The 25,557-nt window shown below is 39.2% G+C and overlaps 1 protein-coding gene across 6 annotated transcripts in view; it reads right to left on the bottom strand.

The window, feature by feature from the left end:
- Positions 1-25,557, bottom strand: part of mtss1lb (MTSS I-BAR domain containing 2b) — an 82,209-nt gene that overhangs the window by 42,844 nt on the left and 13,808 nt on the right. For all 6 annotated transcript variants that reach the window (XM_056242429.1, XM_056242462.1, XM_056242446.1 and 3 more), the window contains exons 2-3: positions 22,374-22,435; positions 22,190-22,263 (exon numbers count right to left, since the gene is read on the bottom strand). In XM_056242429.1, coding sequence (XP_056098404.1) covers positions 22,190-22,263; positions 22,374-22,435 — 136 coding nt within the window. The remainder of the gene's footprint in view (positions 1-22,189; positions 22,264-22,373; positions 22,436-25,557) is intronic.

Below are 25,557 nucleotides of genomic sequence, written 5' to 3'. Positions count from 1 at the left end.
AAAAATGTAGGGCGGGGCTTGATTTCGTCCTTCGGGAATTGATTGGATCGTTGGAGGTTGGGCGTTGCAAACAAAATGGAGGCAGATTTGAATGTATCTTCTCTGAGAGGCGGTGCACCGATAGCCGCACCCTCATCGGCTCTGGCCGCACCCTTTCGCCATGGCACGTGACCGAAAGAGAAGAGAGGTCGTTTCGAGGGGGAGGGAAGGGTAATGTATTTGATTAAAGATTATAAGGGTACATGAATTTAAAAAAAATAATGAAGTGCACAGATAAATCATTTATAATAAACACTACAATATTACATATTAAAAGAAGATTGGTCAAATTTGATTTCATGCCGACTTTAAACTGAAGCATTCAAACTAACTCTGTTAGCGTTGAGTTTTTGACGCATCAAATTGATTAAAAGAGACAGTAAAGACATTTATAATGGTACACAAGATTTATTTTTCAAACCAATGCTATTCTTTTTAACTTGAAAGAATCCTGTAAAAAATGTATAATGGTGCCCACAAAAATATTCAGCAGCACAACTGTTTTTAACATTGATAATTATAATAAATGTTTAAAGCAGAAAATCTGCATATCCAAATGATTTCTGAAGGATGATGTGACTGAAGTCTCAAGAGAAGCCAGGTTGTCCCGGTATATTTTTCTATTGATATGAAAAATCGGGTACATTTAGTAATATAGCGGGTGAATTATGTATATGATGTATATTAGGATGTTATGATGAACTATATACCTTTCTCCACTGACATTATATGATGTTCAAAGCATTTCTAAGGATTTTTGGAAGGCAGACTGAGATATCGAACGGGAACATGGTTTGTGAAACATTAGCAACATATTATTAGCTGTTTGATAACATAGCCAAGCAAAAGGCTAATCATATTAGTTAACGTTATGTGTCCGACGTAGAGAGCAATACATAAAACGCATTACCATTCTGATACATCGACTTATATATGAGCCTGTATAATTCACTCTTCCACTCTTATCTGAATCAGTTTCTGGTTCAAACATACATGGCTGAATTAAATCAGTATTTGCATTGTATTTCCTTGCCATTGTGTAGCGAATACCACAGTAAAGTTGACCGAGTGGCTCAGTTATTCTGCGCTTGAGTGATTGCGTGGAGGCAGGGCTAATTTTCATATTCATGGGTCCATGTACTCTAAATGGAGCAAAGGTATAGATTTACATTTAAGCTATTCCAAGGCATGAAGACATTTATTTCACAGGAAAAACATTTAAATATGCAATTTTGGTGATCAAAGATGAGTTTTAAGGGATACAATTATTGAATACAATGGGACAACCAGTCACTCACATGAGATCACAGCAATATTTGTGGACAGCAACAATCTAATCTATGCCCAATGAAGTCCTGCCCTAATTTGTTTTCTCATTTGAGAACCCGTTTTTCTCTAGCCTGACTTCGTCATACTCATATTCTAGTCAGAATGTGAGTCTGATACTGCTCCATAGGGCATTGATTATGAGGCGTGTCTTAACCGAACCAAGAAAAAAACAACAACTCTGCAGTCAATTGAATAGACCTACAACCAATCAGAGCAACGCAGTAAGTGACGTATGTTGAGCTACGCATAGTTGTCAACAGAACTCAACTGCTTTTAACCCTAAGTTAATGTAAGATATGATTTCAAATTTGTATTTATTTTTTGTTAAACTGTGTTGAGCCTTTCATTCGATATTCTTACACACTGTAGAAAGAATACATTTGCCTTGGTTGTATATATAATTTTGTATTCAATAAAAAAAAATAAAAAAAAACAGAACTCAACTGCACGGACACTGGAAGAAGTAGTAAAATAATGAGTGTTGCTTCTTTTACTTGGTCCTACATGAGTGCGACAAAAGGAGAAACCACAACGACCACAGGGTTTTCATTGCGTCCCATCTTCTTAGCGACCATCGGAGCCAGCTGATAAATTGAACTTTTGCCGAATCCCGTAGCAAGGACGGCAAACACATTTTTCCGATCGACAAATGCCTTGATTGCAGTTCTCTGTTCGTCTTTTAAAATGAATGCGCTGTCGATTTATTTTACAACAGACGCGAAAGCAGAATCTATACATCTCAGTTCTCCAGCGGCAGTCATCTGTGAGAGAAACCAGTTCAACCCAAGCGCTCTTTGATAACGTGATGATTACGTAACTGCAGATCATCTGTCCATCATCGTATAAAGCCCGCCCTGGCAATTTGATTGGCCCGACGATTTCTAGAACCGATCATAATTACTCCTCAATGGATCGAGTCCAGACCGAACTTCCAGACCAAAAAATGTTGTGGGCGGGGCTGGCATCCAGGTTAGTTTTTCTCATCACAAAAGTGAAGAAAACATGATTCATGAAGAACTTCTGTGTCATGCTGAAGTTTTTAAGGTTATGTTTCAACAGTTTAATGGTTAAATGCTAAAACATTTAGAAGTGTATGATTTTTTTAGTTCCCATTTATTTTATTTTATTTTATTTTATTTTATTTATTTTTTTAGTTCCCTACACCTAAGCACAGCTGGGTTAACAGATCCCTGAACGCAAATATCCACAAAGCTCTTTTCTATATACATAACGTATGTGCATAATTTAATGCACAGTGCTCAATCATCTTACTGCCGTTTGCTTGGATATACTCTGTTGAGAATCCCAAATGTAAGTGAGATTCCAAAAATATCAACAATCCATATTCTTTCAGGCCCAGGAGAGAATCTGTGTCTAAATAGCAAGGTAAGTTCATATCTGAGAGGAGCCAAGTGTCTCCAATCCTCTATCAAGCCATACTGTCCATTAACACACATCAGCAGTTAAAAAAAAAAAAGTCTAATTAAGAGGGAAAGAAAGTAGGTCTGCAGGCCTCAATGTCCCTCTGATTGAGGCCAACCATCCCTCAGAGACATTAAAGCACCAATCATGTGCCATCTAATCGAGACATGAAACTTTCCGTCCCCAAAGTTAGAAGCGTAGATCCAGATCAGCCAGGCCCTCTGGTCATTCATTACCACACAACACTAGGTCAGTATGCTCCTCTTGCAACCTTCTGATCTTCCTGACCAGGCCTCTTTTTAGACATGAAGAAGCCTCATTCAGCATCTGTCACGGAATCCCTTTATATCGCAGCAGCTCAATGCAAATTGCCACCGTCATCCCAGGCCCAGGCCCAGGCCCAACACCCTAATTGACCGCTTTCAAAAACTCAACCTGGATATTCACTGGCCTGACAGATGAACAAAACCAAACAAGACTCCTCAATTGCTCAGTTGAGTGTGCGAGATCACATCAGTAACGTTGATGTGCACATTGTTCGTTTTAACACTCCATGGAGAACTCACATTAAGATATTAAGCTTCCACTCACGTCTTATCAACACTCTTCAGCGTCAGAAAGAATTTGCAACTCTAAACCATCGTAAGGCTGTGGGTTTGATGCATTCCAGATGGAAACTCAATGCAAAGAACCAAGCATTGAGAATTTAAAGGCGTTATTGGATTGGTTTTAAGGTGAATGCTGGGTGAACCTTTTTCATTAGCTGGTCTAGCAGCCATTTGAGCTATGCTGTAATGCAGATAATCGGGAATGTTGGCTTAGTAGTTTATGGCTAGCACTTCAAAGCTTCTGATCACCTGCTTTAACGTGAACCGAAACAGACGATTGGCCCCGGGGTGCAAGACAAAATCCAGCGGGCCAATCAGCGCAGCTGTTAACTATGGTGGTGTAATGGAGGATGATTGGAATCAGCTGGGCTGTGGGCCAATGACAGGATCTGGGTTTGATTAGCAAGCGCTTACCCAGCCCTCCTGAGGCTGAAGGGAGAATGAAGCAGACAGAGGGCAAGAAATATTTACTCTAAAGGGAAGTTCTTGGCAAAGGACACTGCTGTGGCTAAAAATACTCCAACGCCATTGCCGACACCAGATGTCCTTTTCATTAAACATAAAAAGGTATGGGGGAAAAAATAGACTAGAAGTTTTAGCCAAACAAGAAGTTCATAGCACAGCCCCACCCCTGCCAATTTCTTGGCTTTCCACAGTTTAACTTTTTTTTAATCTGCTCTTGGATCAATCCACCCCAACTTGCTCACTCTTTCTTTTTTCGTTCCGGCTCTTTCGGATATTTGCCAAAGTATTTCAGGAAACAAAATGACCTCATGGTTGATGGATCCATGTACAGTAGGCGGTAAAAACAGCACTCGGAAGACATGAGCTCACCAGCACTAAACAATACAAACGCTCACTCATTTGAGCTGTTGCCATAGTGCACAGTCCAAACTTTCTATTTTCTTCACCCCTTCCCACAGTCTTTGGAGATATGGAAGAATAATGTTTCATCAATATGGATAGTGTGAAATGCTGAACTTCTTGAGAGGAAGATCAGAGTTTCCCTTTGAACATGAACCTTTTTACTAGGGCACGAGGCCGGTAAAATACCGGTGTGCCCCAGTAAAATATTTCTGATAAATTCTTTCCAGATGATGATTATTACTGAATAAATATTTGAGTATTATTTACCCTAATAATATTTCATTTATTCTTTATTGTATGTGCACTTGTGTACCGTTTAATTCTCTGCTATTAATATGAATATGCTATGAATATAAGAAATCCCAATTCTAGGGCTTCTGATATTAATGAATAAAAAAAAAGTGAAATAGCAGTATGTTCAATGTATCATATACACAGAACAATGAAAAAATTACAAAGGTAGGTTTTGCTGTACTGAGCCAAAAATTGACATTCAGAACCACTGTCTGTTGGTCAAACATTTATCTTTGCTATATGGTTTCACAGGTCACAGTTCACCAAACCTAAACTTTGGTAATCAGTAAAAAATGAAACTTCTTTGCATATGCTTGCACTTCTGCAGACTGTAAAGTGAGCTCACAGTTATATTAATGTACTCAAGAGTTAAACCACCTAAAACATCAACAGCCACGAATGCACTCTGAGATGTGCAGTACTTTTTCTTTTTGTTGTCTTGTTTGCATTCCTGAAATTACAAAGTTCCTGATGCATGATTATAAGTATTATAAAGCATTCTGGAGATAAAGAATTTTGGTGGAAATCTCACCCAATCTCTAGGGACAGAAAATGACTAGTTAAAAGGATGTGACCCACTGATGTTTCATGGCAAGTTTCCTGATGCACAGATAATGACTGAGGAATGGTGTTGAGATGAGATCAGGAAAGACTGTGTATGCTGTATGCATGGGAATGAGAGAAGAGGAAGTGTGTTTCTGCATCTATCAGAACAGGAGAAGTGCTGACGGGATGGAAAGAGGAAGGCCCACAGACAGTCTCCAGGGCAAGAGAGGCCAAACCAGGGGTCAAGGTTTGGATGGTCATCTCTAGCAGTCAGTCCTGGCTGGTTGATGCTGAAACTACACCATTAAGTCATTTTGGAAAATAACATCAGTTCCAGAATAATCAGTCACATGGCATTTATGGCTCAGCTGACAGGCTCAAAAAAGTGCTTCCAAAAGCAGCTTCCAATTCACATACTTTTGGGGCTGAAGACACCAGCCAAGCAACTGCCATTGAGATGAATGGGACACTAATGGATAGCTTTTACCAAATATATTAGAACTTCCTGGGCAGAAGCCTCTAGACTACACATATGGAGAGCAGCTCTGAGAAGGAAGAAAAACAAGCCAAAACCTGTTTTACTCTTCCTTTAACTAGATCATCATGATATACAGACTGATAAAGGGCAGGCAGGGGGGTTAACACATGAAGCATTCAAATATTTTTGAAGATAATGATAATAAGTTACATCTCATATGGGTTATTATTATTATTATTATTCACTTTTAAACATATTCTGTGTGCCATGAAACAGTAATGAAGCCCTATTGATTGATTGATTAAGTGAACAAACCAGGAAGGTCCCGTTGAGATACAGTATCTCCTCTACCAGTGAGTCCTGGACAAGATGGAAAAAAACAAAAAGTACATAGAAGTACATAAAACCACACAATAAACAATTGCAAAACACCAAAATCTAATAAACAATACAGCGATGAGCAATTCATCAGCTAACAGGGAACCTTCTCAACACTTTAAACATTATTCCAGTAACGTTCATAGAATGTTTGTTCAAAGTTATCTGGTCTTTAATAATGTTCTCAAAATGTAAGCCCAAAAACATTATTTATATATCATTCATGGATTTTTTTTTCTCTGAAAAATTTAAAGATGTTTTTTAAACGTTACTACTTGTTTCAGAACGTTCAAAACATTAAAGAGTAATGTTCTCATCTTACAAAATGATATATAACGGAATGTATGAAAAATGTAAAAAAAAAAAGAAAAAAAAAAAAGGATGTTTTGAATGTTCAGAAAACGTTCATAAATAACATTTTCATAACTTAATGGGAACGTTAGAAAAACGTTTAAAGAATATATTTTTTGTTAGCTGGGTCAGACGAGAGAAGTTTTAGTGTACAGAACAATCAAATAATCTACAAAAAGCATTATATAAATCAATATAATGCTACACAACACTGCAACTGTCTACGGATCTACATGATCAGGGGAGAATTGTATGTGACTGTGTGGTAACGCACATGGATGTGCATGCCTCTTTCACACATGTGCCGTCTACCTCTAAACCTGATGGCTGCAATGATTATTATGCACCATCTGCTGAGCTTTGCCCCATACACACAGGCGTATAAAAGTAGAGGCATGCCAGGTCTCATAAAAACTCGGTCTGTGTGTCACAGTGACAAAGAGGATTACATGCTCAACCACAGACATAGTACATGTACACACACACACACACACGCACACACACACACACACACACACACTGCTATAATATCCACTAACTACTGTATTAGCTCTGCTATAATCCCACTGTAACTGACTGTGGTGATCTAACCACTAACCCTAGGGCATTTTAAACACGCACACAATCAACATAATGACGCATGATCTAGTCAGTTTGTCAGTGTCTTCATGAAAAAATTATTTCATTCAGAAAACTCCCACAATAGCCTAACAATAAATACACCCATCAATACACCGTCTCATATTCTCTCTTTTACACACACATACAGCTATAGTTGTTGTATTTAAGATTATTGCCATATCAGTGTCACAAGCTATATCAAAGCAGAAACAGATTCATCATTCAATAAATGCAATCATTCAATAAAATTCAATCTATAGAATATAGTAAACAATTTTGTACATAACTCAATAAAAGAGTTTGTCCTGATAAAAATCATTGTCTTGTGAGATTAAAAATGGGGCATACCAAAAATATGTTTCACATAAAGTTTTAAAGGGATACTCCACCCAAAAATGAAAATTCTGTCATCATTTACTCACCCTCAAGTTGTTTCAAACCTGTATATGAGTTTCTTTCTTCTGCTGAACACAAAGGAAGATATTTTGAAGAACGATTGGAACCAAACAGTTGTGGGGCGCCAAACAACTGTTTGGTTCCAATCGTTCTTCAAAATATCTTCCTTTGTGTTCAGCAGAAGAAAGAAACTCATACAGGTTTGCAACAACTTGAGGGTGAGTAAATGATGACAGAATTTTCATTTTTGGGTGGAGTATCCCTTTAAAACCTGTGTAGATTACAATTGAATAGAATAGAAGGGAGTATTTATGTTCTTAAACTTTTTGTGCCCTCAGATCCACAAAAAAATACAAATAAAATGTATGTTGCTTTATAAAGGCAGATAAGAAGATTCTGGGAATTTGTTTGATTGTTCAGAAGAATAATATCAAATTATGTTAGGGTTATTAAAGCGTGTTAAAAACATGTAGCCTGAACTCTTCGAATAAACAAATAGTTCCTGTCAGCGAGTTCATTACAGGGAGCAGAACAGAATTCTGGGTATTTCAGGCATTCCAAACACTCCACAGGGTTAATGGGATCCTCACAACTCCTTACATTTTTGGGAAATCCTTGACGTCTCCAAAGCAAGTACTGTAGGAATCTTTGAATCAGTGTTACAATGACAATTACAAGTTGAGGATCTAATAACAAGGGGTAAATTTAACTCTCCAGCCTGCTCCATATCAAAAGAAAAAAATGGTAGGTGACAATGAATGCAATAAGAAACTGAAGAATATGCATGAGATATTTTATGTGAAAGAAGAGAGGGCAGTTGATAAATAAGTAGAGAAAGTTTGGTCTGGGAAAATGGTGAGGCTCCAACATGTTGCCAACTGCTGCCATTTTGTGTAAATTTAGCATCATTGCAGCATGAGTTTTAAACACTTTTCCCTCTGTCACGGGTCCAGATTTCCCTCTTTCGCTGGGTGGACGGGCTCCCTGAGAATGGCTTTGCTAACAGCAATCCCATCTGGCTGAGCTCCAGCCCTCCTTTTTCTACAGGCTGTGGGAAAAAGTGTCCGGCACTGCAGAGCTCTGTAATCATTTCACCAGGAATGAAAACACAGAGCCCTTGCTGACCTTTTCCGTGTCCAGCGTTTCAAACATGACAAGACAATGGTAACAAACCAGACAAACACACACCAATGGCCAAGAAGGCCATTCACAAGAAAACTTTAGGGACACAAAATCTGCACCCTAGTGTGCTCCATGCACATCCAGGGGAGACTGAGAGATTCAGAGTGAAAAGAGCTGCCAAACTCTAACCTCTCCCACTCTCTCTAGGCCTAATCGGTATGCTTTCATATATGATGAGTTTCCATGTTTATGGGGAATGATTTTTATACTTTACAAACTGTATATTCTATTCCCTAACCCTACCCCCAAAACCTACCCATCTCATAAAACTTTCTGCATTTTTACATTTTCAAAAAATTATCATTCTGTATGATTTATGGCCAGTTTTCCTCATGGAGACCAATAAAGGTCCCAACAAGGACAATGATTTTGAATAAAGCCATCTTTGTAGAGACATTTTGTCCCCATAATGTAGGCATTTTCTATTTTAGATGTTTTTCGCCCACTGTCCATACATACATACATAATACTTGAAGCTTCAAGTATCCCAGTGGTGTCTGTGCGTTAGAGATGTCTATTTCTAGACATGAACACATGCAGCAAAAGGAAGTAAAACAAAGATATGCAAACACACAAAGACATATAAAAACAGCAAAGCCCAAATCAGGATTTTGCAGAGGTGATTGCCATGCCAACACACCCAAAGGACCAACAGAAATAGAAGTGATATACAGTGAGAGATGGAGAGATACAGGTAAAATCAGAGAGAAACAACAGGAAAAAGTAAAAAATAACAACAGACATAATCAAAAGAGAGAGGAGTTTCCCAAAGACAAAGAGAGAAGCACTAAATGTGCTCCTTCCACTGGGAACAAGAGAAAGTGGACAGGAAAGAGACCATAATAATAAAAGATGAGGAAGGTTAGCGATTGAGAGAGCAGAACATGGAATTACAGTACAGCCACTTCACATATCCATCAATAAACCTGTCAATGTCCATTCATTTTTTCTCCAATCATGCTCTAATAATCTCATCATTCAGATCTATATTCATTCTCTCTGTACATCAGACCCTGTCATCTCTCAATCCCATGGTGCACACTGCAAATGTGGTGTGTGGACTCTGTGGACTTCAAGACTTCAACAGTTTATAGCTTTTCAAGACAATAAGACGACCCTTCAAGACATTCTTTGACTGTCTGGGGTGCTGGGGTAGGGTGTAGAAACATATGACACACTTATTGCGCTGGATTGACATCTACATGTAAGTGAGGAGAACACACAAGGGTGCAGTGCAGACAAAGCAGAGGTAGATCAAAAGCTCCCTGATTGACATATTCAGTTCGTGGATGGCACAGCAGAGAAGGAGACATAAAGACGAGAGAGAGAGAGAGAGAGAGAGAGAGAGAGAGAGAGAGAGAGAGAGAGAGAGAGAGAGAGAGAGAGAGAGAGAGAGAGAGAGAGAATGGCAGTGTAGGGTTAATGAAATGTGTGATGATAGCACCAGCTGAGCCAGCAGTAGAGCCTGTAGAGGTAGATCACGCCTGAATGCTGATTCTTAATAGCAGGGATTATGCACAGTCCGGCCTGGGCTCACCCACTGATCACCCTACAACACTCATGCTCCACATACACATAGGTGAAAACACACACATTCTGAACACAACACATATCACACTCATCTGTCATTATCAGTGGACTGGACTCATATAGACACTTATTAGGTTGTTCTAGGCAGTTTGATCCTGTAAATTCCATGGCAAAATTACACAAAAGGCATAGACACAAATTCCACTGGCACTAAAAATTTTTATACACATTTACTGTGCTCTGAACTAGAGAGAAACAGCACCTCCTCAATCGTTGGATGAGAAAATAATTGAAAATACAAACAAAGATTACAAAACACGAGGTGAAATTCTTCCAGATGGAGGCAGCGTCTATTTTGCTTCCTTAGAACTCTATGTATTCTCAAGGCGTGTTCAACACATGAATGTTTGGAACAAAAATTCAGTATGATTGTAGCATGCAATTTGTTTGTTTAGACCAATGCTGTTCCGGGCATGTGACCAAAAAAGCAAATCTTATTGGTTAGCCAGTTTTTTCCCCCTCTAAATCAGTCACATTGCCACATGTAAATGTTTGTGTCAGTCTAAACAGACACGTTAACAGCTATTCATTCAAATAAAATGTTTATTCCGCTGAATTTTCACATTTGTACATCATGGACATTTGTACTGGTGTTAACAGGCATTAATAAAGGTCTAAGGGCCCATCCACACTACTACGTTTTAATTTTGCTACGTTTGCACCTCCCGTCCAGACTAAAACGGGAAAAACAAAGACCTAAAACGGAGAAGTTTAGAAACGCTGCCGACCCCGTTTTGCGTTTTGAATCTCCGGAGGGCGTTTTAGTGAAGACGGTCAAAACGGAGGACTTTAGAAACGATGACGCAGAGGCTCACGCTCAGCTCTCTGATTGAGTGTCATCAGTCATGGCATATCCTTTCCCCTGATTCGTCAGCCACCCATCACATGACCCGTCCCCAGGAGAAAACATACAACAACAGCCTGGACTACCAGTTACATTAGTGACTGCAACATTACATTACTGCGAATTACAAGCGTTACTGACTATGATGTCTTTGCTAGCAGCAGTTGTGCAAGTAAATTCTGCATTTTACAATGCTATAACTGCCTACATGCGCCGGAGGCAAGCTATTATTCGAGCGATCTGTGACAATTCCCGTGTGCAGCGGTGGTATCGACCGTACATGGAGCGTCGCTCTTTGCAGAAGTAACTTAGCTACTTTCTTCTTTGTCAAATCTGAGGAATAGTCAATCTGTTTCCTGTTTACACCGGCACGCGCATGCCCAGTGTAGGTGAATGGTCATGTTTTCAGTCGTTTTAATGTGGACGGAGATCAATTCTAATACCCAGCTAAAACGCTGGTGTGGACGGAGATCGTATTCGTTTTAATTCTCCGTTTCTAAACTAAAACGCAGTAGTGTGGATGGGGCCTAAAAGTGTGCATGTGAAGGGAGCATAACAAAATATAGGTGAAAACAGTCACGAGAAAGCATGCAGTGCCTCCTTAGCACTGTGTTTGGCTGATTACCCTATCGATACAATTTTGGTCATCTATTATGTTCACAAACATTCACAAATGGGCCTGAATGGATCAAACTGGAAGAAATGGATGGAAATATTGAAAATGTATCTTTACTTCCCATGTTGCCAGATCAGCAAATACAAAGAGTCCTTGAGAACAAACATTTGACTGAATAAGAGCAAATGGCCTTTAATATATGACTCGGCAACATTCAATTTGTGCAAGTCCTTGCCGAGAGAAAAAAGGACATGAGACAACAACAAGGTCAAGGTCATTGAGCCTACCTGAAATGTATAAACCTGAAATGTACAATCTTACCTCTTGTATAATCCAACCAAAATCTAGAACTGGGTGTGACTATGTCTATGGTTGATGTGGAAATGTATTCATCTGTCTTGACCATGTGAGTGATTTGCATGAGAACTGTGCTTGTGCAGCTTCATTTTATTTTATGCTGTTTTTGGGCTGGAAGTTATATACAGCTCTACGGTATATTTTACAGTGCAATGAACTCTTTTTATCTCCAACGATCAAGGAACTCTCCTTATGATCTGACCCATTTAAATTATTTTAAATGTAAACAGAGTCTGATACAATGTTTCCATACATATGCACTGACTTCTCACACTGGTTCAAATTAAAGAGATAATTCACCCAATAATGACAATTCTGTCATCAAAGACAGTGGGAAAGACAGTGAAGGTGGACTCATCAGAGAACAATGCATGTTTCACATTGTCCATAGCCCAAGGTTTGCACTGTTGACACCAATGAAACTGACATTTGGGCATTGGCATGATTAACCAAAGGTTTGGCATTAGCAGCCCAGCCTGTGCTATTGCTCTGCTAATCCAACCTTCACACTCTGCTCTTACTGATGGAATGTAAAATCAGAGATGATTGGCCACCAGGACGCGCATACATAGGTGTGAAACATCCAACACTATACTGGCCAGTGTTTCAGTTTCATTGTTCAACCCCTGTATGTTTCAGTGTTTTTTGTTGTTTTTTTGTCCATACAATGCAAGTCAATTTATACAGATGCAAACACTTAAGTGAGGAGTCTTTCAAGAAAATGCTTTTCATCTAAAGCCAATCTCATCTGAACTCTCTTAAAAGCTGAGTTTCTCTCGAGTGGGAAACTAGGCCATCTCCACCTCTCTGAGTCAGCCATTTGTTTTTGAGAATGTGCTACAAAAACAACATTATTGTCTTTAATTAAGCTGCGTTCACAATGCTCATCTATTTGCTTCTCTTCCTCCCTCTGCATCCCTCTCTCTCTCTCTCTCTCTCTAGCCTCTCTTTAGGACACTTCCTTGTGTCACAGGCTCTCTTTGTGCCTGCAGCCAGCAGCATGTACGTGGGAAGCGGCAGAAACTAGACTCCGCTGCCAAGGCAAGTCTCCCGTCTTCTTAATGAGAGCGGTGGGTATGTGCGTGTGAGCGCATGGGAGTATATGTGCTAGACAGAGATTCTGTTACTAATGACAAGAGACGCATCCTCTTCACAGTTCGCCCACACTGTAAGTCCTGATTCAGATTCGTCCCAGTCTTCACCTACAGCTTCAAGGTTTGAGCTTGTATCCTCTGTTGAACCCTTGCATTCGTTCAACGCTGTAAAAACACTGAAACAGCTTGTGGCAACAAGCAGCTCTGCATGTAGCCTACCATGTTACTCTTTGCCACTCTGCAAACACTGTAAATGACTGCAACATTTTTTCCCAGTTTCTTAGCAACACTATAAGCAACAGGGGCACATCTCTCTCTGTTGCTAGGCAACAATGCAGCGATCGCCCTCCCTTTTTACAATGAGCTGGCTGGCGGTGGGGTATAGAGTCTACCTGTGTGTTATGTGCCCCTGCACTGCATCCAGTGTTTCAGATTAACTTGAGGAAAAACAGTCGACATCCTGTGGTAAATGCCAAGAGCACCAAGAAGCCCACACTCTCCCATATGGATTGGTCTGTTATTACAAGGCTCATATTGAGCTGTCAGAACCAATCAGAAGATAGGAATTAAGGAAAAGCAGAAAAAGATGATACAGTTACATGAGGGAGAGCCGACATGATCTCTCTAGATGCTATTATTCACATTGGGCTTTATGGCACAGGACCTTATGGTTTGATTAATATAATCCATACCAGTCTTTCGATCAGTTTTTGACATCTCTATCAGCTTCTGAACAGCTTTATGAATCCTCTCAGGGGACAAGAGCTGGAGGGTCTACACAGGATCCTATCTTAATTAGGTCTATAACTCAAACCACTGTTAATATTTAATTGCCATTAAGGCAAAATCGAGCCTCTGAATTTCCATATTGTACATGCTGTTCCAGAGCATGTTCATGTACGGATGTAAATGTATTGTCACGCCCGGAAATAAAAAACACAAGAGAGCTGGATCCAAATGCAGATTCCTTAATAAAATAATAATAACCAAAGTAGATTACAAAGAACATGGGAACAGAGAAACATGGAAACCAAAACTGAGCACATGTAAGCGTAAGGACAAAACCTAACAATGAACACAGGAAACACTATACGCATGGTTAATTAGACTAACAGCGGAGCAGGAAACATTAATAAAACTACAAACTAAAATACTACAAAACAAAAGCACACTCTAAACCAGTGGTTCTCTAACTGTTTTGGTCACGCCCCCTTTTTATACCTTCCAAAACCCACCCCACTTCTGACGACCAAATAATTTCACTAAAAAGTATGAGTAACAACCTGTCACTCACAACAATTGCAAACGACAAACAATCCGATCAATTACCAATGGACAAAATTAAGTTCCGTCCTACATTTTTTTTCCATTTCAGGCCGACCATGCCTCAGCTCATTTGATCGGTTTACTGTTTTGAAACTTACATATACACATCTATGTCATCTATGTCAGCAGCCATATCACCCTGTAGCCCAAGACTGGTTTGCCCACTGAAGCTAAGCAGGGCTGAGCCTGGTTAGTACCTGGATGGGAGACTTCCTGAGAAAACCAGGTTGCTGCTGGAAGAGGTGTTAGTGAGGCCAGCAGGGGGCGCTCACCCTGTGGTCTGTGTGGGTCCTAACGCCCCAGTGTAGTGACGGGGACACTATAGTGTCAAAGAGCACCATCCTTCGGATGAGACGTTAAACCGAGGTCCTGACTCTCTGTGGTCATTAAAAATCCCAGGATGTCCTTCGAAAAAGAGTAGGGGTGTAACCCCAGCATCCTGGCCAAATTTGCCCCTTGGCCTCTGTCCATCATGGCCCCCTAATCATCGCTATATACTAATTGGCTTCATCACTCTGTCTCCTCTCCACCAATAAGTTGGTGTGTGTTGGGCGTTCTGGTGCAATATGGCTGCCGTCGCATCATCCAGGTGGATGCTGCACATTGGTGGTGGTTGAGGAGATTCCCCCCTTCCATATGTGAAGCACTTTGAGGTCCCAGAAAAAGTGCTATATAAATGTAACGAATTATTATTATATATAAGTGGTAAAGCAAGTTTTTCAAAACCATGTTTTTTTAAATCACAGTGTTTACATGCAAATGTTGTGCAGTGGTCAAATGCATGTATGTTATGCATGTTTACATACAAAAACAAGTAAAAAAGCTGCGTGGTGGAATTCAAAAATGCCTTTTGTGTGAACTGGTAAATATTATATTTAGGTAATATCACAAGAGCAGTTCACAGTGCTGTTCCTCAGACCAACAGCAAAACTGTGAGTGTGATATTGCTTATACACAATAGTTCAATAAACAATAAGTTACAGTTTGTCTTGATTGCTTACACACAATTCACGAAACAAATGACCATTTTCTCACAACTATAAACACAATCTCAAAACAATCATCTACCAGTTTGTCCAAACCTCAAATTTCCACTGCCAGTCAAAAACATTATTCTCTTTTTTCAAAATCCAACTTTGGCCTCAGATGACACACAAAACCTACTTAATGTTTACACATGGATAAATGTGTGCAATCTGAGCTCACAGTGTGACACTTGAGTTAATTATATTGTGTACTTGTGTTTTCTGAATGAGAGCATGGTTAAACGTGCAAAATGAGGACATTTTTGTGCAGACTTTTGCAGAAAACATTGAGAAAATTGTGTGAGTGTGAAAACAGGTAAAAACGTTTCGAGAATTGAATGAATGGTTTAGGAAATTTGGCCAACTGAATCGGTTTTAGTATGTTACCAATTAAGAAAAACTGTAGTAAATTACTTTGAAAGTTTTGCCTATCCAACAAAAAACAGTTCCAAATCCACTGCAGAATCATCTCTGACACCTAGCAAAGCCCAGTAGTGATGTTTTGTTCCTGAACGAATCAGTATTTTTGAATGAATCAGTATTTTTTCAATGAGCAAATGAATCAATGACTTAGTCACTTAGTCATAAAGAAGAGCTACTTGTCGCCACGTACTGGCGTAACAATGTAACCTGGAGAAAGGCCATGTTTACCCACAAAACAAACAGAGACAATGGGAATAAGTTACATTACATGTCCAGTCAAATTCTAGGTCCAGAACTAACTGTTTAAGCAGCTATTTAAGTAGCCTACTATAGAATGGAGTGAGAAATTAAGGATATTGCAGCCAAGAGCTTAAAATAAAATCGACAAAAGAATCCAACTTATAGTGCTTGTGAATTACCTACAGTATAACAGAAAAAAAAAAAACACTGACAAAGAAAAAGAGGGTCCTTCTTTCTTGGTGGTCTTTATTACAGTGTGAACAAATGTGTGTTTCTCTTCAAAGAACCTGTTCATGGAAATCTTTGTGTCTGGCTTTTAGTTGAGGAGCTAATTTCAAGCATCCTGTATTTTGTTAATAGTGTTTCTTGATTATATGGTTTTAATGATAGAGTAGTTTGGGACGATGTAGGAGTGCTGAGCTGTACAAGTCTCTCAGTGAGAACAGGTGTTCCCTAGAGGAGGTCAGGAGTGTGTGTGTGTGTATTCGGGGAGGTATACGGGGGAAGCTGAGTCAGGCTCACCATGCTGGCGGGAGGTCCTGCACCATCAAACCGCCCTGTAGAATTAAAGAGCAGCAGTAATTTTCCTGTAATAAGAGAGTGTTGATGGGGATCACAAAGCCAGTGATGGTTTGTAAGACGAGATTCTATCTTCTTGCCTTTTTAATACCTTTTCTGGCAGCCGTTGCTATCAAACATATATCACAAGGCTGTGTTGTGTGTTGTGTCTTTTCACTTTTCTTTTCTAATCACACAAACCCTCTTATGTCCTTAAGCTGACATTATATTAATAAACAGAGCCTGTATTTTCAAAATATTCAAAACACTCTGTCTCTTCAGATAATGCATCCCTTTAATGAGAAAAGAATAAACAGCTCTAAAAGGAGAAGCCATAATAGTGTCTGGCTGTACTGTACTGAAATGGGATCATTCAAGGTCATTGGCTGTCAAAGGCTTGGCTATAGAGAGATAGACTGGCAGACACAGATGGACTTCACTTGATCCTCAGTCATTTAAATGCAGCGTCAGATTATTCTTCCTTGTGACAAAGGAATGTATAGCACTTCGAGTTACTACAATTATAAAAGTACTTCAATTAGAAATGAATTAAAGGTGAATGAATTAAAAACTGTACATTTAGCATTCAGAATTGCACCTGCTCCCTTTCATTTGGTTGACACACACACACACACATGCTTTACATTCATGAAGCAGAACAAATGAGAGAACTAAAGAATGCTATAAATGCTTCTAAATGCTATTAATCTAAAGATTGCATAAATGTAGGACTACATTCATGAATTATTTCATGATTATTTAAAATAGATTGTTTTTTAACATTGTAAGTCTTTTCTGTCACTTATTATCGATTTAATTTTTCTGTAATTTCTTTAAAACATTTTTTTTTAAATCTTACTGACCTCTAACTTTTGAACAGCAGTGTATAGTTTTAAGCTGTGCTTAAAGACCAGTCTAAGTTCTATAAATGCCTTACTATGTTATGTTAATAATACTAATATTGAATTAATACATCCTGAATGTATCACAATGGATAATGTCCATCCTTCCAATTTTATCTAGTAAAGATCAAAATGGAGTCTAGAAACCTTAAGAAATACAAAAGTAATGCAATGTGAGCAAGACAATAACAGTTCAGAAAGAATCGGCTAATTATTAAAACAATTCCATTGCAGTTTTACTAATTGATCATTAATTACTTTTGAAGGCCATCCCCATGTGTTAAGCACAGCTGGTCATACATTGGTGTTTTGTTCTTACACTAAAATGATGGCTAAGGTGCTCCTCTGGTTTTACATATACATTTGTGTACCACTTTAAGCAGAATTTACTATCTCTTATTGATATTATAGAGTGTGCCTTGAAAATCTACACTAGACCCTATCAGAAATAGACGTGTTAAGGCGACTGAGAATGTTCCTCTCAGACTGTTTGGCTGGTGTTTGCTTACACGGCCGTGTGAATGGTAACACCCTGCTGCCTACACCAGTCTACTTAAAACATCTGGGGAAATACTGACCCCCATCACACACACAAACACTCAGACACACAAACTGATCCTCCAAATAGCTTGCCGGTTGCTGAGCTGGCAGACTTTTTTTTTTCATGTTCTCTTTGACTATGAGGGGCAGCCATTTTGCCCCCTGGTGTATGAATCAGATTTATGATGTTCATTATGGTTGCTACTATTCCGCTCATGCAGGCAGGGCAGTAAAACACCACTATGAAGCGTCGGACGAGCCTTCTGCGCCGCGCACACATCTGCAGAACGCCTTTTTTTACGAGCTCCCGTGCCAGGCTTCCAGGACAGACTGTGATCTATCAACATTTATTCCCACCACAGCCAAGAACAGAGTGGGAAAGAGAGTCTCTGTGTGAGAGACTGAGCGCGAGAAGAAAGAGAGAGTGAGAGGCCGAGAGGAAGATCGAGAGGACAAGCCAAAGCACTTTTTGTTTTGATTCTGGCTCATGAATTAGGGTTTTCACACACACACAGCCAGACTCCCTCCACTGAATCCGTCTATACAGAACAAGATTATTATCTAGGCCTCCCAATGTTGTGTTCTTTTCCCCTGCCACTTATTGTACACATGTGAAAAAGCCAATAATTTTCCTTAAAGGAGACAGTGTGAGACCATTATCCTAAATGGTTAATGAAAACTTTATCATAATTTTGTCATCTAAAACAGTATGACTTTAGTCATCCAAACCTGTATGACTTTGTGTAACACAAAGGAAGATGTTTCTTGACTGGTTTGTCTGAATAATTTAACTTAAAGGGGTCCAAAACAACACTGGACCCCAGCGGCTTTCACTGAGTACAAAAAAAAAACCCAACCTTTTTTAAAATATATTTTTTAGGTTCCACAGAAAGTTTTAGAATGACATGAGGGTGAGTAAATGATGACATAATTTTCATTTCATGGTGAACTATCCCTTTAAGTAATTTTATAGCCAATGTGAGAACACAAGAAAAAGTGCTGGTGATGAAGAGAGTTGGCTAGACTCAATCTCAGCAGGAGAAGAGGAGGATGAGCTGAAGGAAGAAGAACAGTAAAGAAAGTAAATGAGAAGCAGATTATAGGCAGTTACTGGCAGGAAGCTTCAGTTTCCTCCCTCAGTATAGCGGTGTACCCCCATTGAGAGGATGAAGGCCTGGAGTGTGTTTGTGTGTGTGTGTGCGGTTGTGTTTGTGTGTTTGCTTCCGTTTCGTTGCGGTTCACAGCCATCCCCTCCTCATTGCTTCGTGGCAGTCTGTGGCGCTGTGATGGGGAGGGGGTGAAACTTGTCCCAAATATAAACCTTACCAGCTAAACATGAATATGCAATTCATTGGAAAAAATGTGCTTGTGGCAACATTTCTGCAAAATAATTTTACATTGCTTTTTACACTTTTTTGTGTGATGCAAAGTGAAATGTCTAGTGAGTGGCACTAAAAGCACTGTCAGTTTTATCTGAAATGGATGAACGTGAATCTGGCAACATTTTATTATATTGGTTGTTGTGCATATCGTGGCAGTTTAGAAATGAAATGTCTGGTGAGTGTCACTAAAAGTTTAATGCTCTATTGTGCTTGAAAATAACATACCACCAACACTAAACCCTACCCTAAACCTAACCAACAGTTAGGAGTTAACAAAAGCAAACGTGAGATAAAAATTAACTGGTTGAATCAAGCATGCCACTTTAAGTCTTTGAGCTCTTTTCTCATGACTTGTGTTTCACGAGACTCGTACCTGAGCGCACCGCATCATAAGTGCAATGCTGTACCAGGTGAACTAGAAAGCGTCAGAAAAGCCAGACATATTGAGCTAATTATGCGATGCAAACATCAAAATGTATTAGTTTGCTAATCATGCACTGTGGTAAAAGTGTTTTGAGGTCATAACATAGTAATGTACAAGAACCATGTGAAATTTCAGCTGGAACCTGCACTGAATTGCATGTACAGGTTTGTTTTTTGGATTTTACTAAATGTAGGTAGAGACACTTTTTTTCCAATAAACCTGGGTTGTAAATATGAGATGCGTTTGTATTCTTTTCAGAGTCAGTTTTGATCATTGATATTTCAAAGTAATGGTTAAATAATAATAATAATAATAATTCTCAGGGCCCCATTAAGGACCTTTGTGGGTCCCTTCACCCACAACACTCCAGATTGTCCGGTGATGGCCCTGCTAGAATGAAACTTTCCAAAAAATAAATGCGATGCATGCATTATGATACATCCTCCTTTCAGAGTTCACTTGACTTTTATCCTGTTACACGACACCCCAACCGTGCCCTCATATTCTCTCCTTTTGTTTCTCTCTCTGTCTTAAAATATCTTTCAGCAGCCCTGTGGTCAACACATACTGTCACATCCATAGACTATGTCTGTTTGTCTCACGCACTCTCTCTCTCTCTCTCTCTCTCTTTGAAGTGCCAGTGAGGTGTGTCGGAGCTTGGTGGCCATTCTCCTTTTGGCATTCAACAAATTTGACATCAATCAGGTCACATGATCACTGAGAATAGACTTAAAATGTACGTGACCCCTCCTTCCCATAGAGAAACCTGTGTTTAAGAGCACTCACCTGTGCCATGAGCTAAACCCTCGGGTTATCTAGCCCACTTTTATATACTCCACATCTCCCTAATCCACTTTTATTGGCTGCTAAAATAAAACAATTGGTGTTCATATCATTCTGAAATGTATATCTGTGAAAGCTGTTGTCATCCTTTCAACTACAGTCATTTTAAGTCTATTCTGAGCCAAAGGCTGGATGTGGGCTGATGCATGTCTAAATCACAACAGAGGAAATATCACGCAAAAGCTTGCATATCAAAAAGTGTTAAAGAAGAAACGAGTGATGTGCAGCATAATCCATACATCCAGGACACTAGCTCTGTGCTACAAAACTATACTGTCATCAATAAGTTATACAATCTGTAAATTACTGGCATCTGTCCGTCTCATTCTGGTAAGAGCAGTGAGTTACTCAGCAGTGAACATGAGAATTGGCCAGATATAAGACATAAAATAAAACATTTACTGAGGTTTAAGCATAAAGCAAGTGGGGGAAAAAATGTGCAAATGGAAAACCAACAAAATCCATTTATTCAAGATGAGAAGTTAATATTATTAGAAAATAATACACAGATTTGTGGATATGAATTTTGGAGAGTATGAATTTAATTCATATATTTTACATAGAGATATATGAAAGCTTGAGAAAATGCACATTTTTGAACACTGCATGAGACAAAAGGGCATTTATCTGTAAAAATGTTTGTAATAAAATGCCTCACTTTCATTTAACCTTGTTCCTCTGACTATTTAATGCTCCTTTTGTTTATTGTTCTCACTCACTTTCCTTTTGCACCCCAACAGCCTCCATCTGAAGCTTGTGTCACAAGTGGGATTGGATGCGATCCTTGTTGCCTTTATAAGGCATACGGGAAGGCTCCCAGCTCCGTCAGCTCATTAAAAACACAACATGCCCATACGCACCCATAATAACGCAGATCATCATACTCCTTCAAACACAGTCTTTACCTCAGGCAAGCCACGAGACAAGATGAAATGAGAAAATCCCCCAACCAAGAGAAAAAAGCCCAAAACAGTAATATAATCATAATGAGGCTGGTAGTTTATTTCCAAACAACTTTTTTCATCAGTTGATTCCCCTTGAAGATCTTGACTCTGTCAAATCATTAAAAAAGCATCATGCCGTAAATAACCAAAAACACTCTGCAGCTATGAGCCACGTCTTTCTTTCCTCTCATTTATCCAATATAGTCATGTTTATTTCTGTCATGTGAACATACTGTTCAAAACTCACCAGAGATAAAGATGAATAATGGAGTTGTGTTTAATTATTTGCTGATAAAGTTAGTTAAGCTTTTGTCTTACATGCACACAAATACGAAAATTAACACAAAAACATCCTCACATACTTCATCAGCCAAATGAGAGCATTAAATCTAGAGGGTCTGGCTCTGTCCCTTCTATAATCCTTTGTTTTGGACACTCAGTATCTCTCTCTCCAGTAGTGTTTTCTGCTATGCATAACCCTCATAATGGGATATACATACAGAAATCGCACACACATAGTTGGACAGAAATTGCACACACACTCTCACACATCCGTAATCGTGTCTATACCTCTTGTGTTGGTTGCCATGTCCGCCACCTTCTGAAAGGCATCCAGAAAGGCCACTGCTGCTAGCACGGTGGTTCTGAAAAGCACAAAACCAATGGGATAAATTGATGACGTTGTCTTTTCTTAGCATTCAATAAAACCGTCTTCACATGACAGGTGCGGATGTGAGCCGGAGACTGAACTTACCGGAGTTGAGAGTGCAGCTTGGTGGCCTTGGCACTGAAGTCTTCCCAGACAGGATATGAACACTGCAAAATAACAAAGACACATGGCGAGTTATGAGTGCGTCCTTTGTGTAAATTTTGTGTAATTTTTGAAAACAGTTGTGCTGCTTAATATTTTTGTGGAAAACTGTGATACATTTTTTTTTCAGTTTTCTTTGACAAATAGTTAGAACAGCCTTTATTTGAAATAAAACACCTTTTGTAACTATAAAATGTCTTTATTGTCATTTTTGATCAATTTAATGCGCCCTTGTTGAATAAAAGTATTAATTTCATTCGAAACTAAAATGTCATTGTGGCATCCATAATCCTAATAGCAAATGTGTGGAAAAAAATCAGTATGTGCAAAAATAAAGGTGAATATATTTAATGGAGTCTGTGTAGTAATTGCAGCAGGACGTTAGCTATAGATAAAACACTGTAGTCATGCGGGCCTTTACATATATAATGTGTGTGTATCTACTGTATATGGATATGATAATTTGCAGGGATGTGTTTTGTCCTGGGGCAGGAACAGGAGTGTCGCCTGATGATAAGGGGACGAGCCATGTACATCTCTGCCTAGTTGCCACGGAAACGCAGCAGACAAAGTATTCTGTGTGAAGTCTGCTTTACAACAGGCCACAGGCTAAATGCAATATCACAGTAACCGAGCAGAAACTAACAAGCATGTCGACTAGTACACACAATCTTGTGACCGTCATCCTGAGCTGTAATGGTGTTTTTCTCTCTTGAAATCACTTCAATAATGATCTTGCTTCAAAAATGGTCAAAATAGCCTTCTAGAACAGTAATATACTATGAAACTCTCTACCACTATTTATATTATTAAGTCAATTTCAATTCTAACTGATTTTTTCTTATATTAAATTTCTTTCTTGAACTGTCTTTCTTGAAATTAATTTTAATATAGCAAGACATTTTGATAAATTTTGCAATATCACAATGACAAAACATGGTACATGGCATGTTTTTTGGGCATGATATAACTACTTAAAATTATATAATTACTTAAAAAAGCGGTAACCTAAAAAATATGCTACATACGGTAACATTTAAATGAACTGTATTCAAATTAAAGGTGCAGTTTGTAAGAATGACAGCTAGTGGTCGAAATAGGTACTGCTGTCCAAATTAAAAATATCGGAGATTGTGAAACATCAGTTGCTTATATCGTTGTTTCCCCCGCTTCGACGCTCACCCGGGTTGCCAATTTGAGGACACGCAACAGGAACAAGCGGAATTGACAATGAAAGCCGAGGAGACTTACACACACTGTAAGTTGAGCAAGATTACACGGACCAAAACAAAAACAGTCATTCCAACACGGAACGCACTTTTCCAAGTAAAATAACTGGCTGTAGAAGTGTTTTTCAGAGAAACGAGTATTTGACCTCAGCATGTTTCCTAAATCTGCAAACATATTATGGTATTTTTATGCTTTAGTAGAGTGAAAAAGTTACATACAGCACCTTTAAAAGTGTTATGCAACATTACAGAATCAACCTAAATATGGTAGGTTACACCAACAAAACTAAATTTAGAGGAAAGACCAGTACAGGTAGAAATAGTTCTTCAAAGTAACAATTGCAGATTACTTTTTACAGTGTGATTTCGGAGTACCATGTAAACAGGAGTGTAGAATATAAGCATGTGAATCTTTTTTTTTTATCTTGGTGTGTTTTTATTTTCATGGAGGACATCAGCTCTCAAAATATTAGCAAAATTTATGAAGTATCACCTTGTTACTTCAATGTTATGTATGTTTTTGAGATATTAAACCCAAGAATCTTCTACTATTATCAATCAGCATGACTCATCAGCAAGTTAGTTTGTGATCTCACTATCATTGTTGCATCTCCACTTCCAGCTCTTTTGAAAGTATATCCATAAACTGCCCCTGGCCACAGCTGTCTTTGTTAGCATCTTAAGACCGCTGAGTTCAGTTGGGCTTTGAGCAGGGCAGATTCAGACCGCTGTGTGTCAAGGGGTGAAATTAACCGCACTTCAGAGCATAGCTGGAGGTCAAGATTGTGCTCAGCAACTGGAAGAAGACCCCTCCCCTTCCTCATACACCCACACATTACCCAAATAACCCCTGTGCCATGTCTCACCTTGCCCCACAGTCAAAAGAAAGAGAGAACAATTTTGAGATAAAGAGAAAAGAGACTGACACATGGGGACTGGAGCAAAATAGCCTAGAGCGCTGTTCAGAAGGGATTTGTTTCATATATGACATCTGGCTTACTATTCTTAATTTAGGACGTTTATCATTTCATCTACTGAATCGGGCAGAATCGGGATCTCTAATGTTAACTAGGTTTTACAAAATCTATCTCTCTTTATTAATTTAATTTACTTTTTAAAGTGCCCCTGTTATGCTTTTTCAAACATTACCTTTCATGTAGTGTGTTATACACACTTTGTGAATGTAAAAGGTGTGGAAAGTTTCAAAGATCAAAGTCCACAGTAAATGGAGTTCTTGTCTCTCAAAAGAAAGTAGCGAATCTGAACTGCCTGAAACGAGTCATCAGTAATTCCAGTCTTCCTTCCTGTAAGAACCAACGTCTACTTTGAAAACCTACCGCTTTTAAAAGGGGCTTTCGCATCGGGTAGTTCTAGGAACTTAGTTCTAGGAACTAGCCACCAGGGTGGTTCCCCGAGAACTAATGGTTCCCTTAGGAACATTTTCCTGGTTGCATTCGCACGGCCAGTTGGAACTCTGAAATAACATAAGCCGCGCTTGTTGTTGTGGCTTTTATTTTGACGGCACTGAGAACGCCAGCCAGAGCCTGAGCAGGCTAAATGATGGTTGCTGGTGTTTGGTGTGCATTCGGCCAACCAGCGTACGTACACTAGCGTCACTGGTAGTTCCTATAGTGCTGGTTTAGACCCTACTCTGAAGTAGGAGCTAAATTAGTTCCTCCAAAAGGAGTTCCTAGAACTAAAATCATTCCTAGTTGCTGCGGCGCGAACACGCCAAAATCGGGGTACTTTCGCCAATAGTTCTAGGAACTATGAAAAGATTCCTTCAGTGCGAAAGCCCCTAAACACTGTAGTTGTAGCTGAGGCCTGAAAGAGTTTGGCTCATGTTGTCAACACGTCAAGAAGACGCTGTTTTCTGTGCTGGGAAAGCAAATCCACTT

The sequence above is a fragment of the Rhinichthys klamathensis genome, unplaced genomic scaffold (genome assembly GCF_029890125.1).
Source record: "Rhinichthys klamathensis goyatoka isolate OS25496 unplaced genomic scaffold, OSU_Roscu_1.1 h1tg000022l_1, whole genome shotgun sequence".
Lineage (NCBI taxonomy): Eukaryota > Metazoa > Chordata > Actinopteri > Cypriniformes > Leuciscidae > Rhinichthys > Rhinichthys klamathensis.
This window is presented reverse-complemented; position numbering and strand designations above follow the sequence as displayed.